The 23,704-nt window shown below is 32.2% G+C and overlaps 2 protein-coding genes and 1 pseudogene across 2 annotated transcripts; 2 read left to right on the top strand and 1 right to left on the bottom strand.

Moving 5' to 3' along the window:
• Positions 1 to 8,288: 8,288 nt before the first annotated feature.
• On the top strand, positions 8,289 to 9,919 carry LOC140972378 (transcription factor DICHOTOMA-like). Its single transcript, XM_073434823.1, has 2 exons — positions 8,289 to 9,630; positions 9,720 to 9,919. Exons 1-2 carry the CDS (start codon positions 8,606 to 8,608, stop codon positions 9,733 to 9,735), a joined length of 1,041 nt encoding a protein of 346 aa, XP_073290924.1. The 5' UTR covers positions 8,289 to 8,605; the 3' UTR covers positions 9,736 to 9,919.
• A 7,029-nt stretch (positions 9,920 to 16,948) lies between these two features.
• LOC140972656 (uncharacterized) lies at positions 16,949 to 19,284 on the top strand (annotated as a pseudogene).
• A 642-nt stretch (positions 19,285 to 19,926) lies between these two features.
• Positions 19,927 to 22,936, bottom strand: LOC140972379 (protein trichome birefringence-like 19). The gene is made up of 2 exons (XM_073434824.1): positions 22,350 to 22,936; positions 19,927 to 20,752 (listed from the first exon to the last, which is right to left on the bottom strand). Exons 1-2 carry the CDS (start codon positions 22,830 to 22,832, stop codon positions 19,973 to 19,975), a joined length of 1,263 nt encoding a protein of 420 aa, XP_073290925.1. The 5' UTR covers positions 22,833 to 22,936; the 3' UTR covers positions 19,927 to 19,972.
• Between the last annotated feature and the right edge of the window lie 768 nt (positions 22,937 to 23,704).

A 23,704-nucleotide genomic window follows, 5' to 3' on the forward strand; every position in this document is an offset into this window, starting at 1 on the left:
AATTTCAAATCTAGCTGATATTTAGATTTTTGAATTGATATAAATCATTTTTCTTGTTAGATCTTTTTATGCTAAGAGTATTACGTTTTGTTGTGAATATAGGTAGGGTTGACCCGTGTCACAGATTAGGATCCGTGAGACGGTCTCACATGAGACCCACTTTAAAATGGAACCATTAGAAACTGATCGGGTATGGACACATCAGACCTACTAAATGAATATTATTTCATCATTATGGTATGATTTTTTTAAGGTATAAACTTAATATTCTTCAATATATATATATACTAATTAAGACATGGTACCACCCAACTTTGAACCAGAAGGTAGCATTTGCAATTCGACCCTGGATACGACCTTTTCAATTTAGCCCCTGTGGAGTGAGAGTGTCGGTGTAGAGGGGCCCTAAACTTATAATGAGAAGTGTACACGTGTTAAGGTTTTGTGTTTGATTGATGAGCGGAATCCAAAACCTATTTGTTTTTGTCTCATTTTCATTGGAACTGTAAATTATCACCTAAACTGCGTTAACTTTCCAAGCAATTTCGAAAACTGTTCGGAAATCAAATTTTTTTCTCAATGTATTCGGTATGCACAAGCAGTCATATTATTTGATAATTTATTATAATATCAGCTCACATGTTCATTACATAAATTTGAAGTTGTCGAGAGGTGTTCGAGTTGGTGGAGAAATATGACTGATTGACTAATGATTATGAGTTTGATTCATCATGTCAACATTTTCTCGAACGTGCATGTCATACAGAGTTTGCACAGTATGGTTTACTAGATTAACGTGTTTTTCAAACGACTATATTAGCTCAGGGATTTACACATTTTCCATCGAAAGATAGCAGCGGTCTATACTCACATGATAAAAAAAAATAAAAATTGACATGCATACAGTAATTTTATAGCATCGATTTATATTTCTCAGTTCTTATTATATCCATATAATAATAGATTTTGATTATTTGAGTGTTTTTTTTTAAAAAAAATCTTATTATGTTAATAATAGATAGTTATTATTATTTGAGTGTGATAATTTCGATGAACGCTTAATATACATCTTAAATGGTATTTTCATTACATCAAAAATCCAACTCTAAATATATATCTATTAAAATTTACACAATGACACTAAATTTAGTTAATCAAGACCGATCAACCTTAATAATACGATGATGATTAAAATATCGTTAAATCTATTCATATTTAAGTAAATTTTTTATACGATAAGATATAATCCAATAAATTTTTAGTAATTTGGTCACTGGTTTTAACGACCGATTTTTTGGGAATTTTATGGGTCAACGACAATCCGGTTAATTAAAAGAGTCGGACCAAAGTGATATCCATACTACTACAAAAACGGCAAACGATCCGTTGTCGTAAGCTATTATAAAACTGTTGTAACAGAGGGTGTTGTTGAAAGTCCGTTCAACGACAACGGTTTTTATCCATTGTGGTAGATCAAATTTGCGATGGTTTTTAAAAACCGTCGCAAATAAAAATAGCGACGGGTATGAATAAAACCGTCGCTAGTTCAAATTAGCGACGGTTTGGTCAACCGTCGCTAATTTAAAATTAGCGACGGGTAGCAATCAAGTCCGTCGCTAATTTTAGCGACGGTCAGTGGTCAAGATTTCTGTCGCTAATTTGTTTCGAAAAATAAAAAAAATACTTTTAATAATTTAATAAATCTAAAAGAAACTAATAATCCAAACTAAAATCGTGTAAAATAAAAAATTTTAAGTGTTGTGAAGTAGTAAAATCGTGTAAAAGAGAAAAATTTTAAGTGTTGTGTGAAGTGATAAAATTGTGTAAGAGAGAAAAATTTTAAGTGTTATGAAGTGGTGAGAAAAATTTTAAGTGTTGTGTGAAGTGATAAAATGGTGTAAAAGAGAAAAATTTTAAGTGTTGTGAAGTGTTGTGGAGGAAAATGGATCGAAAATGGAGATATTTATAGACAGTTTGCGATGAGTTTTGGTTAAATCGCCGCCAATGATAAACCGTCGCATATTTTTATTTGGAAACAGTTTGGATTTAAACGTCGCTAAAATTAGCGACGGTTTAATTTCAAAACAATGTCGCTAATTTTAGCGACGAGTTTTATTGAATCGTCGCTAAATTTAAAGATGCGGCGGGTTTTTTTAAAACAGTTGTTGTTTGTCAAAAAACCACGCTAATCAACAGCGGTTTCTTCAAACCGTTGTCAATTGTCCAAAAAAACACGTTAATAGACAACGGTTCATAAAACCGTTGTCGTTGACCCTAAAAAAACGCTCAAAAACAACGGTTCTATAAAACCGTTGTCATTGATCACAAAAACCGTTGTCTTTGACCCCAAAAAGACAACGGTTTTTAAAAACCGTTGTCCTTGCCCTCCAAAAGACAACGGTTTTCGATAAAACCGTTGTTAAAAAACATACGACAACGGTTTTTGTGAAAAACCGTTGTCGTATGTGCGTTGTTGTATGCAGAATTTCTTGTAGTGCCAGTTCGATTGTTCTCAGGTTTAATTAGGGTTTCGATCCGTTACGTTTTGAAAACTATGATTAATATACCATTTAATCATTTCAAATTTAAGTTTTAATATGATACATTTAAATATTTGACAATTTTAGATATTTTTCATCATTAGTGCTAAAGTGGCATATCATATATTAGGATCGCGTAAAAAAAAAGACACTTAATTGTAAAAATTTCAAATATAATAGACTAAAACTGAAATATGACAACATAAATAATCAAAATATCAAAAGACAACCTATTATGTTGTGTTTTGCCACAATAAATGTGTTCTTTATGCGACTATTTATGCATGGAGTCACCCTACACTAGTAGAAAATCAATTTTTTACTTCAGATATTTCATGGAGTAATAGGCAGATAATTACCGAAATAGACACACATTAAGTAGTATGTTTTTACTCGCATTATAACCGAAGTCTCAGGTCATTAAAAATGAAGTCTTTGACCGGTTCAAGAAGGCAAAACCAGATTAAAATTGGACCAGTTGCGAAGTAAAATAATGTCTTTTACTTCATATGTTTTGTTATTAACCAAACAAATTATCAAATATAACTTGTGCAAGTTATATTGATTGACGAAGTAAAATAACTCTTTTACTTCGCCACAATTTGGATTTATCGAAGTTTATTTGTTTATTACTTCATCATTTATTTGTACAGTAGAAGTAATAGACAACATTTTAATTCAACATAATTTAATTTAACGAAATAATTGTTAATTATTACCGCACTAATTTAATAATTTTTTGAAGTATTTGAATTACATTTAACTTCATTTTTCAAATAAAGTAGTGGAGTTCACCAAAATCGAACAAATATACAACAATACCACAATGTCTATGAATTTAATAAATTAAATTCATTAAATAATTCATCCAAAATATGATCTAAAAGTAAAAAATTTGACCCAAAATATGATTTAGGTACAAGTCATGATACTTTTACAATAAATCATATTATTTTTTACATAATCTTGTAAAAAAATAACCTCGATCAACATGGCCGAACATATTTCATCACAAACTTTTAATGAGTTGTTATAGAGAAACAAATTCACGGATACACACACACAAATTTAAGTTCGACCAATACGTTTAACTATAGATTTTGATAAAGTTAGAAACGTCTGATCGTACAAATAATATTTGATTATCATTCAAAAATATTAATTTGGAGCTTGAATTCTAAACTTAAAATTATCTTAATATTCGACTCAATTCAATTCATTTGCATCCTTGGTCCAAACTATTAGCGGAGTGTTTGCAATCTCTGGAAAAAAGTGATTATACATTGTACGCTTAAAAAGATCAATTTCTTTTTTGTATTTCTTAACCCAAATTTTCTTAAATTTTTACTAAGTTTAATTCAAATCCAGAAGTCAGTCTCGTGCTAATTTTATTTCTTGAAAATTAATTATGATATTTTGATAAATAAATGAAATTTTTTCTAGACACTCATTCCTCAAACATTTTTGTCTAATCCAAAACTACCCTTTACAATATGACTACCACCAAACCCTATCTTTGGCGCGCACACAATCGAAGAGTCCAATTCAACATAGACAGTTTCCAGTGAAGACAACCAAGAAGTGATGCTAACAAAATTTTCTTGAAATAAAATGGTCATTTCACATGAGTGATTTGATACTTATATGGACGTCCATTTTTCCCTGGATGTAATAATGAAGCACAAACCACTGTTCAACGAAGTAAAACTAACCCTTCTCGATCGTTGTCACTCGAACGGAAGCAAATACGAAGAATTTAAGAGGGAATTTTGATGAAGCTTGAATGATTTCAAACGAGGATATATATCGTGTATTTTACACACACAATTTGAGTAGAGATCATGGAGAAGATGAAAAGATTTTACCTAAAAGGTTGAGTTCAAATTGAGTCTTTCATTTATACCTCAATTTCGATTTCAATCATTTCCAATTTATTATGGAATTGTGATCAGAGAATCAAGGAATTCCGATCGTGAGTAAGTGGAAAACGTATATTATTTTTCAAACAATACACGATGATTTCTTTTTCTCCATAATATTGATTTCTAACCATATGATTAATTATATATATAACTTGTTTATTGGTTTGCAATATTGTTCTTCATTAGATTTGCGGGCTATACATGCACGAGTACAAAATCAACAATTAGTATAGTGAGACGAATTAGTAAAATTGCTAACATTTATAATCTATTGTAATTAATTTCCTTGATTTTGTTCCGATACCTAATCACTCGAATAATTGTGTATTTATATAATTTTATTTTTTAGAAAATCCATTATAAATATACACATATAATTAGGAAAATAATTTTTTGTTAAATAACTTGTCTTAGTTTAGATTTTAGTCCATTAACTCGTCAGAATTTGCTCTCGTTGCATTAATTTTTTATTTTCAGTTATTTTTCATAATTGTTGACTTGGCGCGTCAGACATGTCAATATTTTCTGACACCACGTTAGGAATTTCCGATGTCAAATCCACATTTTTCGGTGTCAGGTAACCGTCCCAGGTGAATAGGACTAAAAATCTAACAAAATCAAAGCTACTGCACCAAAACCAAACTATAAACATTTAGTTCACCAAAACTCAAAATGAAACGAGTTACATGACAAAAAAATTATTGCTCAGTCTCTCTATATTTTTCAAAGTTATCATCATGTTGAATGTTACAATCCTTGCGTAATTAGTCAAGAATTAGTAAATATCATATGAGTCAAAAGATATTTCATTGAATTTTTTATGCACATTTTTTTTGGTGTAATTGATTGAATGAGTTGCACATGTTTGTCGGGAAGAGTTTTGACCTACCTTTTAGTTAGCTATCTATCCCACGCTTGTCGAATATGAACTTTGTAAATTTTAGGTTTTTCAGTTAGCATCGATAAAAATTGTTTGCATTAGTAGTAGTTTTTTTTTTTGGGAGAATTATTTTGTATATACATCAAAACGTAATATTTGAGTTTATATTTAGATTCAAATTATTTGAGTTGCATAGTTATTATATTATCTATAATTTTTGGTAAAATATAAGATCTCGGTCCTGAACAAATAATTAAAATGTCAACCAGGAAATTTCACGTTAATGATGGTATATATTAAAGGAATTGATGTTTTTTTAAAATGTTTAATTCACATTAATTTCATTATTCGTATCATAATAAAATTTTATAAACTCGAACTCTATCGTAATTATCATCGAAGAAAACGTTAAAACTTAGAACGTACATAACTGTTTATCTTTTCACATTCCTTCTATTAATTACAAAAAATTAGTAATTTGTATTATATATTATTTTATTATTATTATAAAATATAATTTTGTAGTTAGTAATTAAATTAAATCGAGTTTCAAATTTTGGCCGCGAGTCAAATCAAAAGTTGAGGGCTTGGTTGCACCGTAATCTATATCCACTGTCTCATCTCAGCTCATTACTCAAATTAAAAGGATAAAAGAGTGGCGTGGCAACCATNAGAAAAAAAGGTGAGAGGGGAGGTGAAAATATGATAAAATACAAAAAAAAAATAGTGGATAAGAAACGGGGCTAAGATTAGTTCAAAGTAAATGGGGATTACGAAGTATATATATATATTGATTGTCAGCGCTTAAATTTGATGTTGTGATATGTTTTCATCTTTATGGATGTAATATTCCACTTTCATAATCATATGTATATAATATGTAAAGGAAAATAGTCGATTTAGTAGTTTAAGTTGTCGCGTTTGAGTCTTTGTCCTCTTATAAGTTTTCAAAAGTGGGGTGTTCGAGGAGAAATTTTACTTTTTATTTAGTATTTTTTGATTGGAGTGCTGACATGCAATTAAACATGTCATAATTATATAGTGGCACATCAACGATGTCTATTATAACATCCAATTTTACCCTAAAATAAATAAAACAGACTTTACCCTATATTCCAACTTTGACCATTTGTAGTAACAAAAACCAAAATATGTAAATTTATCGGACTAATTTATTATTTTTCCAAACTGGTAATGTTGGAAAAAAAAACTCTATTATGATAATAAACCGAGTCATTTCAATTGTACCAAAAATTAACTGTAACAATGTACTATGCTCTCAATCATTAAATCCATTTTTCAAATCCATCAAATCAAAAAATATTCAAATAATTGCAATGCCTTTAAATAATACATTCAAAAAAATAAAAGACGATCAATTCACAAGTGCCTCTAATCGCATTAAATTGCTGGAACAATTTTAAAAAGGTAAGACTAAGAGCATAAATATGATTAAGATCGTGTAAAAAAATTCATGAAAAATAATGTTCTCAAATTAATTAGAACATAGCCTAATGAAAAAAATCACCATTATAATTGAAGAATCGCAAGCCACCAAGTAAATCAAGAAGCTCTTTCTTTGAAAAAAAGGTTAAAAAATTTTGTTCACATTTTAAGGAAAAATAATTCGAGGAAAATTAAACTACACAAAAAACGCAAATAAAATTCAAGAATTATTCTCAGTAAATTATATATGACATAAAATCTTCAAACAATAAAAATAATTATAGCAGCAATAATAATAAGAGCATAGCTAAGCTACCAAGAGTAAAAATTTTCAGAAATATAAACATAAATTCAATATATATAGGCTAGGCTTACCATGACCAACCAGCGTGCCTTCTTCTCCGATTGCAAATGCTATCTTTTCTGTTAAGCTGAAGCTTCCGTTCATGTCTTCTTTAAGAAAACAAACTCAAGAAGAAAGCCAGAAACAAACCCTTAAAACACAGTTGAAAATTTATAGATAAAACGAAAAAGAGAGTAAAAATGCAGCAAGAAGACGACCATTCAAGTATTAGGGTTCCAAATTCTTGGAAAAACCCCAGTCGTTCCTCCACCTTGATTCACATAGGAAAATGGCAGGAAAAAAAAGCCCAAGAAAGACTCTTGAAGAAAAATTTACTGTGCCTTTTTCAAACCGAAAAACAAAATAAAAAAAGGATTTTCGAACAATTTTTTTAACAATTACAGAGAAGGGAAAAAGCTGTGGACCGAACAGAAGAAAATGGTGAGTTGCTCACTGTCATACCAGAAATGGAGAGATGGATGGTGGACATGACACGATGCTCCTGGGGCCCCCCCTTAAAAAGCAAGAATTGAAGTTAGATTTGTCCATTGCGTAGTGTTGTAGGCAAAGGTACGTACGTATTTAGGGCCTTAAACCTGCTCTAATCACAGTTTTTTACACCATTCATGCAAAGGTCACACCTACAAAAAACTCACGGCCCTTTGAAAACCTAAGCTTTGGATTTAAAGTCACACACACCAAAAACCAAGTGCAAATCACGATAATATGATTAAATTTTCCAAGGCCCAGTTCATGAATAGTGTTTGTATACTATATCTATCTATTTGTATGTCTAAAATGTTAGGTTTTATGATGGTTGAAGGAACTTTATGTCAAAATCTGGAAATTTGCTTTTCTTTCCTTTTGGATGGTTTAACTAAATACAAATCATGGTTTTTGGAGATTTGTTGCTGAAGTGGAGGAACTGTAGTAGCAGGACTGTAGATTACATTTGAATCGCCAAATAACATTGTACTGCTATGAGTGAAGAAGATGAGTTTAAAGTGGTCTTTTTTTTTATCACAATTAATACCGTATTTAGTGCATCTTAGTACGTATTCTTATTCGAAGTTTAAAGAAAAGAGGAGCTAGCACTTTTTATTCCCTGAAAACCTAAGCTCCTCCGTTTTCATCATATATTCATCCTCCATTTTTTACCTACTTGCTAGCCTCGATTCTTTCTCAGGCAAAGTCGTTTTCCAGATTGCAAATAATTAAAGCGAAGACAAACGTTTTGATATCTTCAATCAATAAATAACATCATTTTAAGAGGGGTGGTCCTCTCAAAGAACCCTTCTCAATCCAAGATAAAAGGTCGACAGTAAAAAAAACATTTGCTTCTTTTTCGAGAACTATAAGGGTTTTTGTTCTACAGTTTTTTTGATTCAGCAGATACAGCTTCGTGTCAGAAATTGAATAGGGTTTACCATTTGAATCTTTGACCCACCCTCCAACCTCCCACCACAAGAAAATAATGCTTAGCAAGAGTTCATACCTTCATCCTCCTCAAGTTTCACAGTCTCTTCAATCTCGTGGGTCTACTTCTGCTGTAGACCTCATTAATGGAGCTGAAATCTTGCTTCACCACCACCACCACCAAGGCATGCTTTCCGACCATTATTTAGCAGAAAATGCGTCATTTCTTGACGTTTCAACCTTGTATAATCAGGATGTTGGTGGGAGTAATGAAGATCCTTCTGCCCTGGCCAACACATTTTCAAGAAATCAAATATTGAAAAAAGATAGGCACAGCAAAATCGTGACATCTCAGGGGCCGAGGGATCGCAGAGTAAGGCTGTCCATTGGCATAGCACGAAAGTTCTTTGATCTTCAAGAGATGCTAGGTTTTGACAAGCCAAGTAAAACACTTGAGTGGTTGTTAACGAAATCGAAAGTAGCCATTAAAGATCTGGTTCACACAAAGAAAAGTTCCAGTGCTAGGAGCACTTCTTCCCCTTCCGAATGCGAAGTAGTGTTAAATGGCGAAGCTTTTGAAAATGGGAGTTGTTTATTAGGTGCGGATTCGAAGAGAAAATCGGTATCCATGAATTCTAACAAATGTAAAGGAGCTAAAGATCCAACACAGAGTGCATCAACTCTAGTTAAAGAATCAAGGGCTAAGGCAAGAGCAAGGGCTAGGGAAAGAACCAAGGAGAAAATGTGCATCAAGAAGCTAAATGAATCAAGAAACATGGGTTCTAATTTAAATCCTTCAGTCCCAATTCAGAGAAACAATTTGTTTGAAGTTTGCAGACCATCTGCATCTAATATTCAATGTCCCATAACTAATGAAGCAACTGCTGCTACAGTAGCAGCAACTCATGAAGACCTAATTCAAGAATCCAATGTCATTAAAAGGATGCTGAGGCACCACTCTTCGTTTTTCGGGTTCCATTGCGGTCTCCCATCTCCTAATGTCAATGAGAATTGGGATGTTAGCAGCTTAACCTCACAATCCAACTTTTGTGACAATTTGGATCAACACAAGTTCATCTATAGGTAAATCTATCTTCTAAATGGTCAATTGGGTATAGATAATGGGATATATATATATAAGTGATTTCTCACGTCAATTTGTTTGTATACAGATCTTCAAACATATAAGAATCTTTTGGCATCTGTGCTGATTATGGTCGGAATTGTGTAGTTTGCCCGTGCTACAAGTGAATGTGAGATCTACCGCATAAATTTCAGCGATTAATCTTGAATCTTTACCATGGAAATGTAAAATATTTTGTTTTGGATTGATATTCCCAGATACATATATGTATAATCTACTGTCTTTTATTGGTCACTAATCTCGTCTTATTTCAAATGTCATAAATGGTGCATGCATCATTCAATGTTAATGCATACACCCATACGTGGATATGGCTGAGACATGACAATCAATGCCCAAACTCATGAAACTCTTTCAGTTGTCTTTGTCACTGCATTTCTCAATTTTGTGCAGGTGAGATGCCGTTTTTGAGATTTAATAAATGTCAATTTTGTTGTTATTTTAAGAAATAAAAGCAGACGATATGACTTGAAAACATCAAAATTTTCGAAATGATTATCGTTAAGCATGTGGATTCAGAGTCTTAACCATAATCATTTCGAAAATTAATTATAATCCCTTCTAGGAAGAACTTTTAATATTGTAAATCGCTAACACATAATACACATTTTTATTTATTCAATCCCACTATAATTTTTGGAATAAAAGGGTGAAAATAACTTCGATATTGTAAATCACTGCTTTACTTCTATGTATACATACATGTTCAAGAAGTTCAACTAAATAAAAATCTTGGTTTAATATCTCCTAAACTTTATTATATATATTCTCGATGATCTTAAAAAAACCGAGACACGCCCACAAATTTCTTCCGTCCTACAAATCTATCTGAAGTGTGTGTGTGTGTGTGTGTGTGTGTGTGTGTGTGTGTATATAAAGAAGAGCTTCTTACCAAAAAATTTGGCACGTTACATAGTTTTGATTTTGTGCTGTTATTTAGGGTTGCTCGTTGTGATTCTTGACGATATCCGTTGTCAGTGTTAACATTCTACACAAATCACTCTGAATACCAGTCCTACCAACGTCATTGAAGATTCTTTATCATGTTTCAAAACCTTGTATATTGCTCCAAACTACAGATTCTTAACATCCTCCGGCTAGCTCAAAAATGGAAAATGATTTTTTTGGTCTATTAATTTGTCCATTTTTGGGTTTGGTCCGTTAACTTTTCAAAGTTTGGTTTACTACATTAATTTTTAATTTTATGTTATTTTGGTTCCATAGCTGATGTAACAGTTTGAAAAACCATCATTTTTTGTGTCACGTTAGTATTTTTCGGTGTCACGTCAGCAATTAAATCAAAATAACTTAAAATTAAAAGTTAGTGTACTAAAACCAAAATTTGAAAACTTAGTATACCAAAACAAAAAATTGAACAAATTAGTGGATTAAATAACTATTTTCCCCTAAAAAAAACATTAGTGGTATATATATTCGGATATTGAAACAAGATATATACTGTAGGTACATGTTTTTATCTCTTCTCTGTTTTAGTTCCTTGTTCTCATAACGATGAGGGACTATGTCCAAGAATTGCTTAAATATTTTGACAAAAGAATTATGAGATTTGTACCTTAAAACATACAAACAAACAGGAACATGCAATTTGTTGAGGGTGTCGAATTTTAGTACCTTTTCTGTTGCCTCCCAAAGAAGTGATAGATTACAGAAAGTTAGGTAAGTTAATAAACCACTTCAAGCATACAATATGCCCAAAGCTTTTAAGACTTCCAAGCGTTTGGTATATTTTTCAAAACTTTCAGAATAAGTTATATCATAAAAGACCTTGTAAAGGGCAGGGGAAATCATCAATTTTAAAGATTATAATGTTATAAAACAAAATAACATACTAGCTAATCATGTTACTATCTTACATTTTGTTATCATCTTTTACAGCTTATAAGCTGTCGATAACGAAAACAAACGTCAACTTTGACAAGTTAGATGATGAAAACAGAAAAAAAGAGGTATAAATTAACTGTTTTCTCCACTGGTATGATATTCATGAACTTCTCGATCGATCGTCAGTGTTGAAAGTTTGCAAGACTATAAAAAAAAAATTTTAAACTGCATAAATACTTCATTATATCAGTGACTAATTAATTCAAATGTGTTTCCCTTTAAAGATAGTTACTGAAATTACCTGGAGTATGAAAACCAAACCTTCATTTTGATGCACTAGATGCTTTTCATCTTCCTGGATACCAGTAACTCTTCGGGCCTAAAGATTAAAAATTAAACAGTCTGTTAATAAATTTATACAATTATAATATGTGAAAATATATATTTATATCTCTTCCTAAAAATAAAATGAAATGAAATAATAAAATTTTGTGATGCAAAAAGGGTATATTAAATCTAAAGCAAAAGGTACAAAATCAGACCCAAAAATTTCAAGAAATAATGCATGCTCAAAGTTTCTGTAAATTGTAACATTATCGAAATTCTCCCACCCCGGAGAGGTAATCATTTCCTGTAATAGTAACAGTATTTTTACCAAAGCAGAAGTCCTCAAACCTTTTTTTTATTTTCTTGGGTTCATATGAACCGAAGAGACGTAATTGCAGAATAGGAGAGGGGGTTACTAAAAAAAGTACGATGAAATCGAACGATTTTTCTACATTTCGGGCATTAGATTCTTGAATGACAATTTATTTAATTTGTTTATTCATGAATGTGTATATTTTATTGTTTTTGTTGACATGTGTCAAAGTTTTGATTCGAAATTTTAATGAAGATAATGATCTTATTTTTAATGTTCGTAGACTGATAATTCTAGAAATTTTTGTTTGAGGGATGGGGTGCGTGAAATCTGGAAGATCACGAGGGATTGTTGGTCGGTGAAGAGATATAACACGACCCAAAAGATATTTGAATTATTTTTTTGGTTGAAGATGAAATAGTTCTAATTAATAGTAGATCTCTTGTGAGATGTCTCACGAGTTTTTTCTGTGAGACGGGTCAACTCTACCGATATTCACAGTAAAAAGTATACTTTTAGTGGGGTGTATTCAACGATGAGATTTAATGACTTTCACTGACTTTTTTTAAATGATTTGGTAGATTTTTATCGACTTTTATAGAATCTCACAGATTTGTAAACAGAATTTCATGTACTTTTGCAGACTTTTTGCAANATATAACTAATCAAAACATATTTGATAAATTTTAAGTAGTCTTTATGAAAAAATCTAATGTTCGTTATTATCAATATGATCAATGTCACTCCACATTCGATTTGCTATAGCATCCCTCCATGCATTTGCATTTGCTCATTGTTGTTCTCGAGTGTCAAATATTTTATCAAAGTTGTTATCTTCGTAAACTTGTTCTGATGAAAGTTGCGGAACTTCATTATGTGGTTCAACTAGAAATTCATCATATCGACTCTTCTTTCGAAGAAAATTATGCAATCTGGCACAAGCCATTACAAGCTCCGCATGTGCTGTATATGGAAATGGATGAGCATTTTTGAATGTTTTGAACTGCAATTTAAATATACCAAATATCCTCTCAATTACGTTTCTCAAACAAGAATGACGAAGATTGAACAACTCTTTTGCCTCTTCAGGGTGACGACCTTGGCCAGTGAATTCTTGGAGATGATAACGAACAATATGTTTGAATCATGGGCATCTCCCTATCATGTGCTCTTGGAAAATTATGTAACGCGTCTTCAATGTTTCTCCTCTCCAACCAGTCAGTTGTGCAACAAACCATCTTCATTACAAATTTCTAATTGATATAAATTTAAAATATTTTATAAAATCCATTCCAAATAATTTTAATTTAATATAATCTATAATTTTTACACAAAATATCAAGATTTAATACTAATTAATAAGCACATAAAGTGTGCAGATTACTAATAGTTATAACATATGTCCGTGTTGATGATTTAAGAGTTTTTTATTTCAAAAAAATTATTTAGGTGTTAGCATCCATACATAACAATTGATCTCTGAAGCATATACCAATTACTTTTCTCCGAATATCCCTTCACTACACTACTCGTATTCTTATGGCAAAAACATCATAAAATAAAAGTTCAAATACAAAATTAGACGAGCAAAAAATAACTCAAACATAAATATTATAATTTATTTAAAAATTATTATCCAAATTTAAGTAATCGATTTTTTAATTGTTGAATCATTGGTTTGAGAAAATACAGAAATCGAAACAGATTATTTTTTTAAGAAACTGAAAGTCTGATGTACATACTTCTCCATATCACATTATACGCAAAAATTTAGAGCACGCACATAAACAGACAGAAATAAACAAACGAACGGAACACAGAAAGAGATACATAGAAATCATAATATGTTTTTGTAATCAAATCAATAATGATTCAAGAAAGAAATCATATCTCTGAAATTCGAGGAACCCTCGACTTGTCTTAGAGAGGAGAAAAATGTCGTTTTTGAATGAGGAAGAGAGATATATGAGTGAGAGCATCCACAATGTGTGTGTGTTATAACAACCACCAACTCATCAAAAAGCCTGGGGTCCACTGCCACATACTCATAATAACAACATATCTCTTTTACACACTTTCCTTTTAACATTCAAACTCATTATTTATGGGTCTCACAGTCCACTCAATCATCTTAAATTTTTTTCATATTAAATAAATACGTTTTAAATATATTTTACATTATTTAAATCATTATTCTAATTTTTAAAACCATCTTATTTTTAATAAAATAATTTTATTAGTTTTAAAATATAATATTAATTTTTTTAAAAATATATTTATTAAATAAAGTAGGTGTTCGAAAGAAATAATTATGAAATTGAAATGAAACAATAACTTAAAATTAAACCACACTTTGATGAAATTAAAAGTAACATATGAAATAATAATTCATAACCGTTGAAGGGAAAGTCAAAAATTTAAAAGCAAAATTAAAATAATTCAAAACATGTGGAGCCCGAGCGTCAGCGACGGTTTGTGGAAAAATGTCGCTAATTGTCGAATTTTTTTTTAAAAAATAAACTGACAGAGGGGCGTTCTCACTCTCTCACCTGTGAGTGGGCGTTATAGGTGTTAAATGGGTGTTATAACACCCATTTAACACTCCATTGTGGGTGCTCTGAGAATGATATTTTGTTTGATTAAAAGTCTACCAAAATCTCTAGGGTGAGTAGAAGGCAATTTTTGAGTTTTTAAAGTTGTACATAGAGTTTTAAGGTTTGTGCTTAAAGAATTAAATTAGAATCATTGTAAACTTATGGAAATATTGGATACCTATAGATTTTTATGGATTTTTAAAAAGTCTAGTTTGAATAACTCTAAACTTTTTAAGACTCTATAAAAATCTAATTTGAATACCACTAAACTTTTATAGAGTTTATTAAAGTCTATGTTCAATACCTCTAGACTTTTAAACTATACAAAAGTCAATAAAAGTAATTAAAATTTCAAGATTGAATATACCCCCTTTAGTATAAAAAATAATACTTTTTCATGGATAACCCAAATAAGATATCCGTCTCACAAAATACGACCCGTGAGATCGTCTCACACAAATTTTTGTCTCTGATTAATTGAGTGAGGTCTCGTGTAAATACGTGAAAAATAATAATTTTTCAGGTCTCGTGTAAATACGTGAAAAATAATAATTTTTTATTCTTTATAAAAATTTGAAAACTTAAAGAACTAAAACCAAAATTAAACAAATTTGTGGACAAAAAATTTATTTTCTCTTTATAAAACCCTACCTCAATTTTTCTTTGGAAATTGCTATTTTTGGTTGTGTAATAATTTTATTAAACGGGGATTGGCAGATTTTCATTCCAGTGTTGATTGAAAAATTAGTTAACCTATCTACTGATTTATTTCTACTGTGAACTCGAGAAAATGATAGAAAGGAAAATTGGTCAGAACTCAGAACTTGTGAGAGCCTTATCAAATTAGTGTTCGTAAATTTCATGAAAACAAGTTGTGTTGGGTAGAGGGACGACAATGTTTCAGGTTTTGCAAAATCAGAGATCCGTCAAACTTCAAACATCACATTTCGATTACTCTACTTATTTCACCCAACAATCTCTTTCTCCATAATTGTATTCCTTGCAATGAAGCAAAATCGAACTCATGATATTGGGTTTGATACCAATTGTAGGAACGAGTGTTTGACGTTTTTGTTAAAGTTATATATAGCTAGTGGTAATGGTGCAACTCAAATATTTTTTGAATCATACAACATCTCTAGCATCGACATCACATTTCAATTGTTTTACCTGCATCCAACAAAAACTATTTATAATTATTTGAATTTATAAAAAAATAATGATAAAACATAATCTCTCTCTATTAAGATACAATCATGAAACGAATTACAATTATTAAATGCAATATAAATAATATTTTTTCAGGAGAATGTCAGAGTTAGTAGAATAGGCGAGCATTTGATAAATATATATATATATATATATATATAGTTTTGAAATTAAATAAAAACAAGATAAGAAAAAAATAAAAAGACATTTAAAAAAAAAAAGATAGTGTAAGATATGAAAGTAGCACCAGGGCCAACATTCGAATTGCCCTTTAAATATGAGAAAGCCTGGCCCAAAATAACTATTAAATCCTCATTAAACTCCACTGGCCCTAAACATGCACAATATTTGATATGATAGCCATGCTAATTTACTCTTTATTATAAAATCAATAAATATTACCAAACAATAACCATTTTTCTTGATATATTTCTATGTATAATTCTTCCAAAACTAATTCTATAAAAATAACGACTTTCATTTTGATACATATCTATTTTAAATTAATAACTAATAACCGAATTCATAAATATATGGAATTTTTGAAGCCAAGGTTTTTATGTTATTATTAATCAAATATGCCTTATGGAGGAGTGCACACGAGTTTAGCTGAGTACCATACTACTCGATTCAACTATATTCAGATGTCTATTCGAAATAGAATTCAAATTCGATCGAATAATCAATTTCAAACTCGAGTTCGACTCATGTACATATCGAGATACTTAAGCTTAAAAAACTTAAGTCTTCTAAACTGGTTGATAAAAAAAATTTAGAGTTTAGATACTTTAATAAAAATAATTAAAACTCGAACTTGAATGGTTGATACTTCGTACTATCATTTTATTATTTATATATAAAAAAATAAAAATTGATTAACGCTATTAAATAAAAAAAAAGGTTTTAAAAAGTGTAAAGTACAATTACAATCAGCGTATTTTTGTTTTTAATTGTGGTCAATTAATTTTTTTTTAAAAAAAATGGTCGACTGGAATCGCGTGCGTGACTTCGGAGTTCGGACCGTCGTTTCTCAAGAAAATACAACCGCTCCCAATTCCCCGAGCCTCAATCCAGTGGCGAAGATGGACCCTCGCCGCGTTCCAGCGACCCTAATGTTCGGCACGTCGGCTTCTTCGTTCCGGGGGATGCACCCGAAAGACCTCAATCGGGTCCGCCCGAACTGGCATCCTCGTCGCCTCCTGTCTCCAACATCTCACCCTCCAGCAACTCCTTGTCACCATTCATGATCCCGCCGCCACGCCTCTTATCCGCGGGTCTCTCCCGCCGCTTCCCTCAAGGGACGCCTTTATTCCATCTCCATGCCGCTCGTGCTGCGGATCATAATTCGTTTCCAGTTGTAAGTTATAATCCTTCCGAGTATATATCTCCAACGGCCAATTCGATACTTCATTGCCAGCTGGGGGATTTGAAATGGCTGCTGTGAAGCAGAAGAGTGTAGTGAACATGGCTCCTGATGTTATATGTTTGTTGCGTTTCCTGAATTTCATACTTATTTTTCTAATTATTAAATTGAGTTTATGGTTGGACGTTTGATTCTTGTGGGGAAATAGATGGAGAGACAAAGCCTGCTAGTGGAAAGACATTGAAGGAGAAGACTACAAAGGCTCAGAGACGTGCTATTCAAGATGCTCAACGAGAAAAAAAGGATTCTGATAATGGTGAATGATCTATATTTATATTGGAGAGTAGTAGTTAGTTAATGATCATTTCGGTTGTGTAATTTTAGCCCAAACAGGTTGATATATTGAATTCGGATCCGGTGGTGTGATTCCATATTATAATGATTAGCACTGATTGTGCATATGTGGATATCGGTGAATTCTTTTGAGTTAGTGCTACAGTTTTTTTGCTTGATTTTTTTGGCGAACATATACATCATCTGGAAATGTAACCGTTATGCTTATTGTATCTCCGAACGCTGCATTTTTCCAGGTGGAGGAAATAAGGCATCTGCTGTGGCATCTGGGGTCAATTCTGCAAACGCCAATAAGGATGTGAAGGTGGTTCCACTAAGGAAAGATAGCTCTCTGGTTGCATCTTCTGAGAAAAAAGGTGGTGATCGTCAGCCAGATAAAGAAAGAAAGAAAGATGTCACTCATCCGAGGATAAGGATGCAGTTTGATGATGAAACAGAGTCGAGAAGGCGAAGAAGCGTTCGGTATTCAAACAAATAGAGGCAAAAAACAGAATCGAACTATTTAGGCATCTACCACAGTATGAACACGGGACACGGCTTCCTGATCTCGAAGCAAAGTTCTTTCAATTAGGTCCAGTTCATCCTTCTGTTTACAAGGTAACTCTTAAGTTAATTGTATTCATTTACCCATCTGGACATTGCTCAAAGAAGTACCTTGGAGAACAAGTGCGTGTATTATATTTTCATGTGATATTGTTTGATAAAAAACATTTTTCAGGAAGAAAGAAATCTAACTATTTTTCCACCATAATGTAAAAAAATCGGTACAATTCTTGATGCACTTTACCCTATCCCGACTTTGTGCTTGTCAGGTTGGTCTGAGATATCTAGCTGGGGAAATATCTGGTGGCAATGCACGTTGTATCAACTATCACATTGCTTCAAGCATTTCAAGAGTCTATCAAAGACTACACCACGCCACCCGAGAAAGCCCTTATCAGGGACTTGACTACAAAAATAAACGCTTATGTCTCTTTTTTGATTGAATGCAGACCCCTTTCAATCAGCATGTGGAATGCAATTAGGTTTCTTAAAATTCAAATTGCAAGATTATCTCTGACACTCTCAGAGTCAGGCAAAAGCGAGCCTTATTTCTGATATGGACCGTTTTATTAGTGAGAAGATAACTCTAGCAGACAAGGTAATTGTGAAGCATGCTGTGACGAAAATTAGGGATGGTGATGTTCTTCTCACTTATGCTTCGTCATCTGTTGTCGAGATGATATTGTCACATGCCCAAGAACTCGGTAAACAGTTCCGAGTTGTAGTGGTGGATTCACGTCCAAAGCTTGAAGGCCAGAAGTTACTTCGTAGGCTTGTGGAAAAGGGTATTAGTTGTGCATATACTCATCTAAATGCGGTTTCTTATATCATGCATGAAGTAACTAGAGTACTTTTGGGTGCTTCATCGGTATTGTCTAATGGCACGGTTTACTCGAGGGTTGGCAATGCATCTGTTACTATGGTTGCTCTTCAATTCCGGGTCCCGGTCTTGATTTGTTGTGTAGCATACAAGTTTCGTGAAAAGGTTCAACTGGATTCGATCTGCTCTGATGAACTTGATATGGAGACATGCTTGATCGCCTACTAAAGCGATGACAACATACCCAATTTCTAACTTAATTCTAATGATATCACGTTCCATCGTAGGTGATCCTAATGATATTTGAAGTGTTTCTAGTAGAAAGGAAACCAATTACTTGAATGGTTGGGTGAAAATTGAGAATCTACAGGTTCTGAAACTGATGTGAGTGATTTTGTTCTTTAATATTGTTTGCACAATATTCGTGTAAGATCTAACTTCTAAAAACACAACGATTATAGATATTAAATTTGACTGTCTGTTATAATCTCATAAACAAATATGATGTCAAAACAAATAAAACTATTGGAATTTAAAGAATAAACTCTGACGTTGTTTATATTTTTAATAAATTGTAGGAATTTATAATACATAAAAATATAGCATATAAAGTTGCAAAAAAACACACACATAACACGTAGCGGACTAAAGCTAAAATATAATAATATAAAATATTTAAATCACAAAAAATTTCAAATATATAGAATCAAAAATGAAAAATTTTAATTGTGTATTAAGATCTTGTTTAACTGTATCGATGTCACCATGTGTAGAAAGAACATCATCTCGATTTCAATAATATTACTAAAATATAAATAGTAAGAGATATAAAATAAAATAAAATGAATAATAACAAAATAAATACTCTCAAACAGAAGTCACAGAACCAAACAAACGATTCCATGAAATATTTTTTTTAGCGCTTGTTGTACGATCTCCGGGATTCTATTTTCAACATGTGAAACAAAAAATCGGCCAAAGAATCCATGGGCCCAGGTAAGCACCAATGAACACAATCATTGTACAGAGTCACGTTCTCATCGGGCCAATGCCCATATCTACTCGGGTGCCCATCGGGCCTCAACAACATGGCCTGCGTCGTGTCTAGCCACCTGAATCTCTTCCTCCGCACCTTCTCCGCCGCCCGAAACGCCCCCAATTGGATCATGTACAGATCCAAACTCAACCCCTCCAGAATCGTCTCGTTGCTCCGGAACGGCCGCCGCCTCACGCAGTTCCCTCCGGCGTTCCACGGCCCGTCCTCGAAATGCGAAGGTGCGAAGGTTCGTAAGAACGTCACGCCTCTGAAATTCTCCCTCCCGTTGATGGCTTTAAACGCCGTACGGAAGGCGCGGCGGTACCCGAAGGTCATCGGGAGGTCGGTGATGTTTGGGAGCTGGCAGTAGCGGCAGCCAACGATGCGGCGGTTCTCGTAGTATACGGAGGTGCGGCTGAACCAGTGGCCGGCGTTGAGGATGAGGTAATCGAAACCGTCGATCTGCGTGGTCCATGCATCATCGAACTCGTCGAGGTAGAGGTTGAAGAGGCCGGTGTGGGTTGGGCCGTCTGGATCTCGGTCTTCGTAGCGGACCAGAAACGGAGTCCACAAGTAGGCTAGTGTAAAGTTGTAAGTGAAGTATTTCCATCGTTTGAAATGCTCGTCGGACGTGGGGGAGACGTCGATTGGGTATTCTACCTGAAATTGGAGAACAAACAAAATAAATAATTCACATTTACTAATTTCAAACTTACGAAATTATCGAACTCTATTTTGAATATATTCGAGCTTTACTTGAATTTAATAATTTCGAATTCAGATCGACTCAAAACATTTGCGAGCTGATTCGATTATTGTTACTTGTCAACTATGTTTTACACGAGAGAGGACAAATAGAAACAACTCATTTTCTGGGTCACACCATATTCCCAATGTTTTCTTTAACTAGTCGAAATTTCTCATCCTTGTATACACCAATCTTATCTATAAAATCTATAAAATTAATGATATGAAGGAATAGTAGATTTAATAATTTGCATCCTTTTTTCCAAATAAAAAAGGGAAAGATTCTTTTACTTTTTGTATTCTAGCTACCTAGTGCATGTGTTAGTTTACTAGTGTTGTTGATAACTGGATATGCATGTTTCTAATAATTTACCTAATCGTTAATACAAATAATTCAGCCCTTGATGGGTTTTCGAAAATATCCTACCACTTTAGGTAACCTACTATTTTATTTTCTTTTTCAATGCCATCTTTGTCTAACTAGAAACTCGTTGTCATTATGAATCGAATGTAGCTTGCAAACCTAGCACATCACATAAATCTAGTAAAGTTGCAGAGTAAAAGCAAGTTTCAAGCAGATAAGAAGACATTTTGACATAATATGATACACATGATAGGATAAACATATGATAAGATAAACATATGACATATAATATAAAGATAAATTAAGGATAAATAAGATGTAGGATATTATATTTAATGTTTGGTATGATTTTAATAAGAGTGATTAAATTTATATATTAGATTGTAATGCCAAAATTAACTTTATCATAATAAATTTTATAATTTCAAAGTTGTTGCTTCAGCTTATATTTTTTATCTGTTCATACGCGACAGTGCTTACATGATTTATTTATTTTTACCTAATTTTATATATTATATAATATGATAATTGAGCCCTTGATTTTGTGAGTCAAGTCAAATATCAATTTTTAAGGTTAATCGAGTGATACTAATAATTTTATTGAGATTCATAAAAATCATTTCGAGTTCATTTATATAATTATCATATTATATAATATATAAAAATAAATAAAAATATATATTTGATTTTAATTTCTACCTATTAGCAGAGATTTATAAAAATCATTTATATAATTATCATCTAGTGATACTAATTTAGAACTTGATCATATATAAGATTTTTATATATTGAGGACAATTAAGTAATTTGTCGTGTTTTTTATTATTAAATTAAAATTATCACACCTAATAGAAGAGACATTTTATCCTTCTAAAAAATTATTTTTCAAGGGATCATCGGCTTTTTAAAATTATACCAAAAGTAGGATAATGAGGATTATTTATCAATTCTTCCCTTACCACGTTTACCAAACCATGTCTTAAGTATTCGAACATTAACAACTATTATTGAATGATAATTGCGATGGTGAGTACTAAACCACATATGTACTATTCGATTGTTGAAATCGAGAAATTGAATAGTATATATGTATCAATAATAATAAATATAAAAAATGATAAAAAAGGAAAGATTAATAAAACTTACCCGGGACAAGAGGCATATCATGGATTGCATTTGGTTCCTCCCCACAGAATCTCCAACAAAAGCCAGTGACTTGTCCCGGACCATATCCAGAAACTGAAACGGGTTCAATACGGGCAAATCGCACCCGTCCGGTTTCCACCTCCACTGCGTGAATCCCGCATCCGGCCTCCCATATTTCATGCAATTCTGATGCTCGTGGATCGCCCAACACGTCGTATTCGTGTAATATGGAGCATTCGGATTCGGAATCCATTCTCCGGTAAAGATATCGCACTTCTCTTGATTATCGGTTATCTTGATACTCTCTGCATGGTGTGGTGGGATGATTTCAGCTGAATTCTTGTAGGACAGGGAAGGATATCTTGGTGTTACGGGATAATTCAGACGGATAACTGTGAGAAGTATTAATCCGGCGGATATCGCGATACCGATATTCTTTATTTTTTGAGTCGGGGTTAGATTTTTCCTGAAGTGAAGCTCCATAATCTTGGAGCTTAGCTTCAGTACTGATCTGTCAATGAGGAATCAAGGGGTCGTTTGGAAATGTTTTGAGGATTGGTCATGTATATTATAAGGCTTCGTTTCGAAATTAGTTGGCATCGATAATTTGATATATACACACACACACACACACATATATATATGAGTTGATGGTTTTGGTAGGAATTATTGACCTTTCTCTTCCTTTGGATTCAGATGGATTCGAAGTAAGTATTGGGAAGAGAAGTTTAAAATATGGATGATTTTTTTAAAATTGAGACTGAACAAGAAAAAAATAACATTAAAATCAGAATTTTTATATACACACGAACTAAATTTTATATGTGAAAAATTGTATTAATAAAAAAAATCAATAAACGAGATGTTTTCTATATTAATTATGTTAGCCTATGATCCTTCTTTTTAATTTTTTTTTATTTCTCACTTATTAATGTACTAAATTTATATCATGTCTGCATCATATCGGTTGAATTGATGTCGTTTCATTATCATGTCCAAAAAAAAAATTAAAATTTAAAAAAAAAACAAATATAACCTATAAGATAAGAGTTTGACAATATAGAGAACCAAATTGCAAACGAACAAATATATTGGACAAAAATTACAAAATTTCCTATTATAATATTTAAATTTTTCATTGAAAAACTGTAGTGACCCGATTTCTATTTTATGTAATTAAATGCTAAAACAAGATTAAAGAGTCATTAATTAATCGAATAATTAAGAGTATTTAAGCATCAACAGTATTGGAACCACCGAAGTGAGTTCGGACCATTTGAATGTAGATCGGACCATACGAACTCGCAGTGCCATCAAGATGACTTATGTGTCAAAAGTGTACTGATATGTAGCAG

This window comes from Primulina huaijiensis, chromosome 3 (genome assembly GCF_012295235.1).
Source record: "Primulina huaijiensis isolate GDHJ02 chromosome 3, ASM1229523v2, whole genome shotgun sequence".
Classification (NCBI taxonomy): Eukaryota; Viridiplantae; Streptophyta; class Magnoliopsida; order Lamiales; family Gesneriaceae; genus Primulina; species Primulina huaijiensis.

Excerpts from the sequence above, each read along its gene's own strand:
- LOC140972378 (XM_073434823.1), top strand. The coding sequence starts at position 8,606 with ATGCTTAGCAAGAGTTCATACCTTCATCCTCCTCAAGTTTCACAGTCT.
- LOC140972379 (XM_073434824.1), bottom strand. The coding sequence starts at position 22,832 with ATGGAGCTTCACTTCAGGAAAAATCTAACCCCGACTCAAAAAATAAAG. Across the intron at positions 20,753-22,349 it reads TGATATGCCTCTTGTCCCGG|GTAGAATACCCAATCGACGT; the intron begins GTAAGTTTTATT and ends CTCCAATTTCAG.